Source organism: Daldinia caldariorum (genome assembly GCF_022478825.1).
Source record: "Daldinia caldariorum strain CBS 122874 unplaced genomic scaffold F4812scaffold_15, whole genome shotgun sequence".
In the NCBI taxonomy this organism is placed as follows: Eukaryota; Fungi; Ascomycota; class Sordariomycetes; order Xylariales; family Hypoxylaceae; genus Daldinia; species Daldinia caldariorum.
The window spans coordinates 914,519-926,521 of record NW_025953051.1 but is presented as its reverse complement, the minus strand read 5'-3'; the positions used below and the strand labels follow the sequence as shown (position 1 = coordinate 926,521).

At 49.7% G+C, this 12,003-nt stretch overlaps 3 protein-coding genes across 3 annotated transcripts; 2 read left to right on the top strand and 1 right to left on the bottom strand.

Moving 5' to 3' along the window:
* Positions 1-847: 847 nt before the first annotated feature.
* On the top strand, positions 848-3,832 carry F4812DRAFT_452458 (glycoside hydrolase family 3 protein; the record flags this gene model as incomplete). Its single annotated transcript, XM_047936351.1, has 7 exons — positions 848-1,039; positions 1,088-1,213; positions 1,267-1,525; positions 1,579-1,798; positions 1,854-3,156; positions 3,214-3,704; positions 3,784-3,832. 7 exons carry the CDS (start codon positions 848-850, stop codon positions 3,830-3,832), a joined length of 2,640 nt encoding a protein of 879 aa, XP_047787847.1.
* A 760-nt stretch (positions 3,833-4,592) lies between these two features.
* On the top strand, positions 4,593-7,853 carry F4812DRAFT_127270 (uncharacterized protein). The gene is made up of 2 exons (XM_047929515.1): positions 4,593-5,315; positions 5,397-7,853. The coding sequence occupies exons 1-2, from the start codon at positions 4,914-4,916 to the stop codon at positions 7,266-7,268; spliced, it is 2,274 nt and encodes a 757-aa protein (XP_047787846.1). The 5' UTR covers positions 4,593-4,913; the 3' UTR covers positions 7,269-7,853.
* Positions 7,854-8,401: 548 nt separating this feature from the next.
* Positions 8,402-10,753, bottom strand: F4812DRAFT_127265 (hexose transporter). The gene is made up of 3 exons (XM_047929514.1): positions 10,344-10,753; positions 9,904-10,176; positions 8,402-9,834 (listed from the first exon to the last, which is right to left on the bottom strand). Exons 1-3 carry the CDS (start codon positions 10,457-10,459, stop codon positions 8,514-8,516), a joined length of 1,710 nt encoding a protein of 569 aa, XP_047787845.1. The 5' UTR covers positions 10,460-10,753; the 3' UTR covers positions 8,402-8,513.
* Between the last annotated feature and the right edge of the window lie 1,250 nt (positions 10,754-12,003).

Sequence of the window (12,003 nt, the reverse complement as noted above, 5' to 3'; positions counted from 1 at the left end):
GTAGCGGCCCCCCACTCTATTCGTGCGACACCAACATAGCTGCGTGAGCGTTCTTTTCGTTTCGTCTCCCTTCAAGTACCCTGAAACAACGCTCCTCCGGTCCGTTCATGCCGACGTGGGTATTTCCCAGTTAGGACAAGCAATATAGCGTCCCTCATAGACGGACCCGTCAAGTGACAATGGTTGCACTAAAAGCAACCTAGAGATTACGTCTCACATCGACTCCGGGGCCTTCGCTTTATCTCCACTCCTCACCCCTCGGCGGCTTTGCGGCATATGCCTTTGATTTGATCGAAGTCAACATCCCATTGATAACATGTCGATCCTTCGACCTCCTGCTTGACTTCTGAGCGGTGGTCCTGGGATGCCCGCTTTGGGAAGTGCCGCATTGTCCTCCTGGTAAGTGTTCTTGCACAGAGTGCCATTCGCATCCCAGTATCCCTGCCTTTGTACGTACCGAAGTCCATATCGTATACTTTGATAGATGGCTACCATCGTCTCAGCCCTGGTGTCGTATTGCCTCTTCCCATTGATACATAAGACCACTTCGACATTGGCGCTCGTCCCTGAAGTTACACTTAACTCATATAACTTTCGAGATTCCCTTTATATTCGTGGGGAAAGAGGTTACCTTGAGACTGGGCTTGTTGACGGACTTCGCTTCGCCCTACAGGGCTCTTTTTCGTCCATCAATATTCAAGCGTTTCCTTGACGCACCTGCGAGCTCTCGGCTCATTAATAACTAACCTTGGTAATGCCCAGAGGCACCAAAGTTCGCTCTTGATCACGTGTGGCTATTTCCCCGGAAAATCTGGTTATAGTAGACGTCTTTAGTCATTATTCGAATATGGATCATCTTGAGGACGCACAGTTCGATGGGATAGATCCCAACGCGTCGCCCTACGAGAGTGTCGACAGCAATACCACACCTGATACGGAATTCTCTCCTCCCAGCAGCCCGTTTCGAAAAGTTTCAGTCTCCAAAAATCACCGGTTGATAGCAAGACAGAAGTTAGCTCAACTAAGCCTCAAGGAGAAGGTATATGGTGAAAGAGAATCAATGCCGTCAGATTGCTAACTTGCCAAGGTATCGCTACTCACAGCTGCGGACTTCTGGCGAACTAAGTCGATATCATCTAAAGGCATCCCAGCTATTAAGACAAGTGATGGCCCCAATGGCGCTCGGGGAGGCATATTTGTCGGGGGCACCAAGGTCGGTCAAAAATCTCGAAGTATAAGACGTCGCTCATAGTTATTCTTATGTAGGCAGCCTTGTTTCCATGCGGTATCTCGCTTGCAGCCACCTGGAATAAAGATCTGCTATACACAGTCGGTCAGCACCTAGCCGATGAGGTCAGGGCTAGGTCAGCCAATGTGCTTCTCGCCCCCACAGTCTGCATGCACCGTCACCCTCTCGGCGGTCGGAATTTTGAATCTTTTTCAGAAGATCCACTCCTTACCGGCAAGCTCGCCTCCAGGTATATACAAGGGCTTCAGTCCAAAGGAGTCGCCGCGACCATTAAGCGTTCGCTGCCACCTACCTATTAGCACTCGAAACTTCAACTAATAATCGATCAGATTTCGTAGCAAATGAACAGGAAACCCATCGGCTCACCATCGACTCGGTGATGATGGAACGTCCGCTGAGGGAGCTGTATCTCCGACCTTTCGAAATAGCTATACGAGAAGCGAATCCCTGGGCCGTTATGTCATCATATAATCTGATTAATGGGACCCATGCCGACATGAACAAGCACACACTCAAAGACATACTGAGGGGAGAATGGGGTTACGACGGGTTAGTCTAGTTCCTTTCCAAGTTGACATAAATGGCTGATATATGTGCTTCTCAGAACCGTCATGTCTGATTGGGGAGGCGTCAATTCAACTATTGAATCGATAAAAGCAGGGTGCGATATTGAGTTCCCCTTTTCGTCGAAGTGGCGTTTCGAGAAGGTCCTTAAAGCCATCGAAGATGGCCTACTTACTATTGATGACATAAACGTTGCTGCAGAGAACGTTTTGACCCTTGTCGAGCGCACAAAAGGAGACGACATGTCTGCTGAAGAAGCCGAGCGTGAAGACGATAGAGAAGAGACGAGAATATTGATTCGTGAAGCGGGTGCGGAGGGTCTAACTTTGCTGAAGAACGAAGGGCAAATCTTACCACTTAACCCCCAAACCACCAAAGTTGCGGTCATAGGTCCGAACGCTAACCGGGCCATTGCCGGCGGTGGCGGCAGCGCCAGTCTTAATCCCTATTATAACACGCTTCCGCTCGATAGTATCAGAGCAGCAGCACAGCAGGAAGTTGTATACGCCCAAGGGTGTCACATCCATAAGTGGCTTCCAGTTGCGTCGCCTTTCTGTACTGACAAATCAGGAGAGCCAGGTGTGACTATCGACTGGTTTAGCGGAGACCAGTTTCAGGGCGATGTGATTGTCACTGAGAGGAGGGCGAATACCGATCTTTTCCTATGGGACTCTGCACCACTATCCCAGCTCGGTCCTGAATGGTCAGCTATTGCAACAACTTACATAACACCGACAACTACCGGCAAGCACACGATCAGTTTCATGAGCGTCGGTCCTGGAAGGTTATACGTAGATGGAGAACTAGCTCTCGATCTCTGGAACTGGACTGAAGAGGGCGAAGCAATGTTTGACGGCTCGATAGATTACATGGTCGACGTTCATATGCAAGCTGGAAGGCCGGCACAACTGCGGGTGGAGATGACGAACGAGCTGCGACCGATTGCGAAGCAGAAGATTTTCAATATGACACATAAATATGGAGGTTGCCGCCTCGGCTTCAAGGAGGAAGACCAGGTTGACTATCTTCAGCAAGCCGTAGAGGTAGCAAGAGAAGCCGACGTTGCTGTCGTTATTGTTGGGCTCGATGCCGAGTGGGAATCTGAAGGATACGACCGAAAGACGATGGATCTTCCTTCCGACGGAAGTCAAGACAGATTAATCGAAGCGATAGTGAAGGCCAATCCGCGAACAGTTGTAGTTAACCAGTCTGGCTCGCCGGTTACCATGCCTTGGGCAGACCAGGTACCCACAATCATACAAGCCTGGTATCAAGGCCAAGAAGCGGGCAACGCGTTAGCTGACGTTTTGTTCGGCCGCCGGAATCCCAGCGGTAAACTTCCAGTAAGCTACCTACATAGACTGCAATAGCCCATCGATTCTGTTAACTAATCATGACAGACGACTTTCCCTCGGCGGCTCGAAGACTCGCCGGCCTACCACAATTGGCCCGGTGAAAACTCGCGGGTTATGTACGGTGAAGGCTTATATATCGGATATAGGCATTACGATCGGACGAGCATCGCACCACTGTTCCCGTTTGGCCACGGCCTCTCTTACACAACGTTCGAGTACGGCCGACCGTCTCTTAGCCGGAGGACGCTGACAGAGTCGGCGCCAATCCACTTGATCATGGCGGTGACCAACACAGGAAGCCTGGCGGGCTCTGAGACTGTGCAGATATATGTCAGCGACGACAAGTCGAGGCTGCCTCGCCCCGAGAAGGAATTAGTAGCGTTCGAAAAGGTATCTCTCCAGCCAGAAGAAACTAAGCATATTATTGTTCCGTTGGATAAGTACGCAGTTGGATACTATGACGACTCGGTACCAGGATGGATCGCGGAGGAGGGTACATTTAAAGTACTGATAGGGGCGTCGGCGACTGATATTAGGTGAGCATTCCCCCCGCCTCTCGCTTAGCGATCTCGTTGATCCCTTAAATTGGCGACCCCTAACCTGCTTGACCTATAGGCATACAGTCCCGTTCGATGTTAAGGAATCGTTCACTTGGACGTTTTAATTCTATGCTAGTAACTTATTTCTTATTTCTTAATTTCACTCTTTTACGCACGCAGCAGGGGCGCTATTATCCTGCGCATACGGGGGCTTTGCTGGATTAGGTACTTCTAATATCCCTATACCCTATACGGTGATTAGGCGTGGGGTATAGGAGCGTATTTCTGGACTGTATATGATTCCCGCCTGGGGCGTTCTTTATAACAAGAGCGATCCAGGCATACTAACATGAGAGAGATATCGGATTATACTGGTACACTCTTTAGCCACAAGGGTAATGGATGATCTGAACGAGTAGCTAGGTACCTATACATGAATATACTTGCTTCTTAACGGAGGAGATATTGGATTTTGATATAGGCCTAGCCTGATGTAACTGGTATTTATATGTGTCGAAGCTAGGTAGACGTTGCCATATATTCGTATACCGGAGTACCTAATGTAGATGGGGCGAAATGAAAATCAGGATTTTCATAATAATCCATCTACACTAGGTATTTTCCCTATAGGTTGTACAATACCATTGGGATAAGAGCATATTTGAAACTATTTCCGTGCTAGGGGGGATTATACACTACCCGGTAGTAAAAATGCCTTTAAACGGTGTCCGGGCCAGAAATGCCGTAGCTACCTCTGGCCTGCGTAAGAATCGTAGATCTAGACCGTTTGTTGCGCAGCTAGGCCCCACATAAAAATTTAAGTTATAGCGTATCATTTTAAGGTAACAACCAGGGTCCAATCTTTTCCCACTACGATTTTGGCGACGCTCCACGTTCCTTTTTAGTGATGTTTCAATACCTTACCTTACCTTAGCTTGCCTTACCTCAAGTAAGGTTTACCTTAGGTAAGGTTAGACTTTTGTATTGTACCTAAACTCCAAACTTATAACATAGTACGTTGAACTATTATTCAACTCTTCTTCTGTAGTTTTTTACAAGTTCGATTCCGGACATTTGGGCTTGATAAACCATTCTTGATTTAATATCATTCGCTATTCGCTATTCGCTATAAAATCATACGAAAGGAGGTTATATACTACAGCTATTAACCTACCTTAACCTAAACCAACCCCCTTATGGCTGCCAATGTCGATCGCCATGGCGCCGCCTTATAGCAACGGCTACGGCTACAGCCACGGTCACGGCCACGGCTACCCCTACCCGTCGTCTTCTCTACCTACGTCCTCCTCGTACGATTACGGTTACGGGAGTAATAACGAACCGCAATCCATCTGCGACGAGATAAGCGCTTGCGTCGGAGTGATGCTGGGGCAGTTATGGGGTTACTTAAACGGACGGGGTCGACAAGTCGCCTGGGGCTGGGCTACGAAGGCAGCGCACCAGATCAAGAGGAACATGACGCGACGGCGTCTCCTGAGCTTCCCGCATCTGCTCGTCGGTCTTTGGGTGCTCGTTATGCTGTGGGGGGAACGCTGGGTGTTCGCGAGTCGGATACGAAGTTGCGACTGGGACCATTGGGAGGACTGGGTAAGTGATATCATATTGGTGTAGAACAGGAGCGCAAAGAAAAAGGAAGTGGTTAACATATATTCGCAATAATTATTATAGCCAGCTGGAGCAACGCCGCATCGCTTAATATTCATCGCCGACCCCCAGATTATCGACCCTCACTCGTACCCCGGTCGCCCGTGGCCCCTCAACCCCCTCACCATGACCATTACCGATAACTACATGCGGCGATCGTATATACAGCTACAAAAGCAATTACATCCCGACACCGTCTTCTTTCTCGGCGACCTTTTCGACGGCGGGAGAGAGTGGAAGACGGCGAATGGGAACTTCGAAGACCCGGAGTGGGCAAAGGACCACCGCCCGGCAGAAGAGCGGAAGCACTTGAAGGAGTGGCATAGGAAATACGGCGACAATTACTGGCTGCGAGAGTACGCCAGGTTCGGCAACATATTCTACGACAACTGGAACTTGGGAGGTGTCTCCCCCGGCCCGGGACAGCGGGGGCGAAAACTCATCTCGAGTTTACCGGGGAATCACGATTTAGGGTTCGGCGCTGAGGTAAAGGTTCCAGCGAGGCATCGGTTTTCTGCTTATTTTGGAGAGACGAACAGGGTTGATGTCATCGGAAATCATACTTTTGTGTCCGTCGATACTGTGTCCCTGAGCGCCGGCACCTCGAGCATGAGAGGTCAGGTCGATCTGCAGCCTATCTACGGCCCTGTCCAGCAGTTTTTGAAGGAAGTTCAGGTGACGAAGCGTAGAGCTGTTCAGAAGGAGGTGCGGTTCTGGAGGGGTGAGGTGGAGGAGGTTACTTTCGAGCAGAAAGTCGAGGATCTTGAGACGGCAGACTTCAGCAAACTACCCACCATCGATCCGGGAGAGGGCGCACCCGATTTACCGACCGTCCTCTTAACTCACGTACCTCTGTACCGACCTCCGGGGACCCCCTGTGGCCCGATGAGAGAGCACTGGCCTCCGGCGAAGCCGCCCAAGGGACAAACGGGGCCGGTAATCCCAGATCACAGAAATGCCATCAGCGTTTCGGGCGGATACCAATACCAGAACGTGCTGGATCCGGAAGATTCCCAAAAGCTTATCAAGAACATCGGCAACGTGATACACGCCTTCTCCGGAGACGACCACGACTACTGCGAGGTGGTGCACTCGGCGGAGCAAGGGAACGTGCGCGAGATCACGGTCAAGAGCTTCAGCATGGCCATGGGGGTGCCGACCCCCGGCTTCCAGATGGTATCTATGTACAACCCGATCGACGAGAACGGAAACACCCTCCCCGGGTCCCCCAAGACTACCCTGCAGACCCACCTCTGCCTGCTCCCGCAGCAGCTCTCGACGTTCGTCACGTACGCCGTCCTCGGCGCCGTCACCGTGCTGGTGCTCGTCGCGCGCGCCTTCCTCCTCCCCGTCTTCAACTTGCAGCCTTTCGCCCTCGAGCCCGTCCACCAGCGGTACGCTTCCTCCGCGCTGCTACTCCCAATCTTCAAACCTAAGACCGAAGGCGACGACCGCTCCGCCTACGACGCCAAGCCGACCTCGTCTGGAACTTCCTCGTCCAAGTTCCCTTCGGCGCGCGTCTCGTCGACGACGCGGCCGCGCGGCCAGTCCATTAACAACAACGGCGGCGCACAAGCGAGCTCGGGGAAATGGGGTTGGGGCCAGAACAACAACAGCAGCAGCAACAACAATAGGGGTCCTCGAATAGAAATTCGGAAGGACTCGTATTACGACGACATTAACAATAACAATAATAACCACAGCTACAGCTACAGCTATAGCGATTACAGCAACAAGGAAGGGGGGCGCGGCGACGCGTGGAAGCCCGCGTCCAGGGCCAGGTCCTGGTCGAGGTACACTACCCTGAGCGTCGTGGGCAGGGAGATATGGACGACGACGTGGCGCGTCGCGTGGATGGTTCTGGGGTTTTTCGCGTGGATTACGTATCAAGGGTAAGGCTAAGGGTAAGGGTAGGGTAGAAGAGTTAAGTAAGGGAGGCAGGGAGGGGGACCGGTATGGAATTATGTATGCCCTTAGGCACTATGTGTGCGTACCAAGGTAGTAAACTGCGACGCTTTAAATAGGTTATAGGTAACTTGTATAACCCCCCTCCTTTTTTTCTTCTTCTTTTCTCTATGTGTCTAGGTTTTACGTTTGTCCTATCCTATGTTTCCTTTTCTTTTCTTTTTTTACGGAAGAGAGAAGATATAAAAGGGGTAAGTAAAAAAGGGGGGAGATACGTAAAATGGCTACTCGAAATCGTTCTCTCTACACGGATTAGCGATTAGCAATGCTGGGGATAGAACACTAAGGAAAGATGATTAAGGATATGTATTATCTACCGTGGGTATAAGGGACCTTATATATATATATATATATCTCCCGAACGGTAATAATTACACAAGTCAGATTCCACTTAGCTACCTACCTAAGGTGTCTACAGACCTACAATCGCAACCCAAGACACGGGAAATCATACAAGGATCCAACTTGCACACTACAAGAACTTCGTAAACAATCACCGAGTAGATAGGACAAAACAATTTGAACATTTCAACTTTTTTAAATTCGCCAGGCACTTAGTTAGCAGGTAGCTAGCAACAGATCCAACTCGACCACTTATCTATTCAAGCCGTGCTGTGGGTTACCCGCAAGAAAAAGCAGTAGGATCTTCCCCTAGAGGGCCACCTGCGCCGCAATAGGTATAAAAGTATAGCGTAAGTATACCTAATGGCTTATCCCACAATACGGGTGTCGTCGAGGAACCAAAAAGAAAAAAAGCCTGTGTTCCTAGTCGAGGATAAAAACATGGGAGGGGGACCTTATGCGGCCCAGTGGCCATACGCGCCTCGTCCCATATTTTGAGGCGGTTTGATATATGCCTAACATGATCCCGTAATTGTTCCTCCCCCAAAATAATAATGATGTCGCATGACGTGATACCTATGATGCCGCCCTTGGTACCCGCCAAACCCATAAGCCCACCGTCCCAGAAAATTCCAATTGTGAATTGCGAATGATTCCCTAGTGGTCCAACTCCAACTCCCGTTGCCGTAAACTCCGTCGCGCGTTAAACTCCTAAGCTGATATATCCAATGTGACACCAAAGAACAGAAAATCCCAACGCCCCCTTCGGTAGAGGCGGTTATAACTAAGGCGGAGGCGGTCGCGTTCCGACGGACGATAATAAAGAATCCAAGATCAATAGCTGAAATCGACATTACCCATACCCATTTGATTTATTATTTTATCCTCTTCCGATTGGCTGTCATTAGGGTTGGTGTCTGTAGTATGTATCGTCTGTACGCTCTCGCTAGTAGTCGTCGTAGTTCTAGAGGCTTGTTGTAATTCGTGTTCGGGTGGCGGAATGCCGCTGTCGGCAAATCCGTCGTCGCGCAACTGTTGAAAACTCCAGCTCGGCTCAAAGTTTTTGCTTTTCCAAGCAAAGGGAACGCGTTCGTACATCTCGTCGATCTGCTCCAAGCTGATTTTGCTCGTCTCGTAGATCATACCGTATACGAAGATGGCGGCGAGCACACAAAAAGCTCCCCAAACGTAAAAGACCTTAGCCCCTAGAGCAGCATACCCATTTCCTTCTTCCACCATAAAGGGCGTGCCGTAGCCAATACCAAAATTTAACAACCAGTTGGACGCCGTGGAAATCGACATTGACTTTGCGCGAATCTTGAGAGGATATATTTCTGAAGTAACGACCCAGGTAACTGGACCCCACGAGGCGGCGTAGAAGAAAACGAATAAGGAGACGAATACAATGACTAGTTTAGCTACCAATGAGCTCTGCGAGTCACTCGCCAGGGTGGAAAACACGGCGATCACGAGTTGGCATACAGCCATACCCAACGCGCCGACAATAAGTAGTTTCCGACGGCCCCAAGTTTCTACAACGAATAACCCGGGGATAGTCGACACGACATTGATGACATTCATGACGAGGGAGATTAGGAAAGGGTCCGAGACACCAGCGGTGGTGAAAAAGGTAGTTCCGTAGTACATGATGAAATTGATGCCTGTAAGTTGCTGTAACATCTGAAGACAACAACCAGTCAGCGTCCGGCGACCGAGATGAGGCGTCCCGACGAAAAGGTCACGGTAGGAGGCGGTTCCTAATGCGAGTTCATAGTCGTGGTTCGCTTCGATTTCGGCGAGTTCTTCGACAAGAGCGGGATGGGTTATATCGAGACGTCGAAGGCGACTAAGAGCGAGACCAGCGGCATGTTTATTGCCTTGCTTAATGAGGAATCGAGGGGTTTCGGGGAGGATGAGGAGACCGAGACATAGAACACAGGCCCATGTGAATTGAAGACCCATGGGAATCCGATACGCAGCTGCACCGGCCATCTTTCGCGTGAGGAGATTGACGATGGACGCCGCCAATAGACCGAACGTTATCGAAAGTTGATATGCGCAAACTAACGTACCGCGAATCCATTTCGGAGCCATCTCAGATTGATATAAAGGAACAAGGACAGATATAGATCCAACACCAACACCGGCGAAAAACCTACAGATTGGCATTAGCAAACCCAACCAGAGAGATACAAATTAAAGAAACCGAATGTGAACAACACACCTGCCCGCTAGCAGCATCGGAATGGCATCCGCGCAAACCTGGAATATGGCGCCGAAACAAAAGACACAGACGGAGGCGATGATGGAGATTCGACGACCTATCCAATCACCGAGAGGGGCGGCGATGATGGAACCGATAACGGTACCGGCACTCAAGATGGCGACGATGATGGATATTTGAGAAGGGGAGAGGTCATAACTGCCGTCGCGGTCTACGTAACCCGTATTGAATTGACTCTTGAATGAACTCATCGCAAGGATACCGTTTATCGACCTTGAAAAGTTAAGATAGTTAGCGTATATTGCATTACGTACACCTATTTCCAAGAGTTCTTCCAAAGCATTGAAACATGAATCAACTGAAGCGGAAGGTTCGGGGTTGGGTTTAGGTTGTGTGGTGTGTGGTGTCTTGTCGTGGCGTCGTGGTGTCGTGGTGCTCACCCTGTATCGTATCCGAACAAGATACCACCGGTCGCTACAAAGAGGCCAACCATGATCGCCGGGGCAGAAGAGCCGGCGACATTGTCGGGTTTGTGCCAGCCCATGGCTATCGCCATGGTGACGGTGTTTCGACGTCAAACCGGCACTATTGATGATTATTGCGTCGTTCGTAGTCGATAGGAAAGAAGCAGTGGTTGAATTATACGATATCCCATATACGATGTCCCATTGATTGAGAGACGCCTTTGGGGGGATAGGACAATGTAGGTGGGAATCGATAGGATAGTGGGTAATAATAGAGTTGCGAGTTGCAGGGTGGAGAAGAAAAAAAGGGCAGAGGGAAGAAAAAAGGCGGGAGAAAAGAACCAGAGGGTCAGGGTCAGGATTAGCACCACCAACTTCCAACTGGGGGGGGGGACGCTGGAGAAGAAGCAATGGGAGTAGTACAAGAAAACAGCGTTAAAAGCGCCAAGATGTCAACCGATTTGATTGGCTCTGGATCAAAAGTGGGTGTGCCTTAAGCGAGTCCAGTCGACGGGGTTTCGATTCAAGGAAGTCGCTGGACATCGAATTTGGATTTCCATCCTGGTCTTGTACCTACCTAAGGTACCTACCTAACCTAAGGTTAGTACCTATAATAAGTTTGTAGTTTGCTGCATGCTTACCTCCTACCACATGGGCACTAGGTGCTTTGAGGTACATGTATCTTGCATTTCATGTATTCTGTGTTTGTACCCTGTAGGTATCTCCAACACTGTTCAGGTTAGCCTCTAAGCTCCCCAAGTTCCTGCGAGTCGCTGAAATCTCTTTGGACTGAACCTGTTTGCTAGGATACTAGCCTCTAGGTATGTAGGTTAGCCTGGTCACAACCAACTGCTATCGTACGACATCGAGAATACCCCTAGGAATTTAGTAGCCCGGCAACAAGGACTACCGTGGTTTAGAGCCATGTGTATAAAAGAGGGTATATTACATAGTTGTTAGTAAGGAAGGGTAAGGTTAGGTAACGAGATATATGACTTGGTACCGATCCAGTCGAAGATTTTTACTACTCACTCAAAGAGAATCTCTATACGATAGGTAAGTTGGCAATACGAATATCACTCACTCGCATGGCAACATAACCCGCTGAACCGATTGAAAGGAGAATACACAGATGTAGATGTAAGTATCTGGCACGCACGCAGCACGTCTCAACTCTCAACTCTCAACTCTGCGCTTGCAGCTATCCGTATTCGGACTGGTAAGATAATATAGACAGACAACTAGTAAATCTCGTTGCCAAGGGGATAAGACCGTCCTCTATCGAAGCCTATCCCGTATATATCCTAGGCGCCTTGGATTTGTTGGAGCATGCAATACCTATCGTTGCACACCAATATTTGCGGCCAAGTGCCTAGCTACCCTAACGCAAGGTAGGAAAATAGACGGCTCTTGGGAAGGATTCACACCTGCTACGGCCGACCAGTCGATACCTTGCAGGGAACGCAAATTGGTTTCCTGTTTGGTCCTTGCCTCAGAATTTCGTAAAACGAGTGTAATAACTATGGCATCACGTACTATCTCGTTACACCTGAGCAGCCCGAGGGTAAGGAGAGAGGTAGGCAAGCAAGCCAATGAACGATATCCTCGACCCGGCGATCCCTTAATCCATATTTTG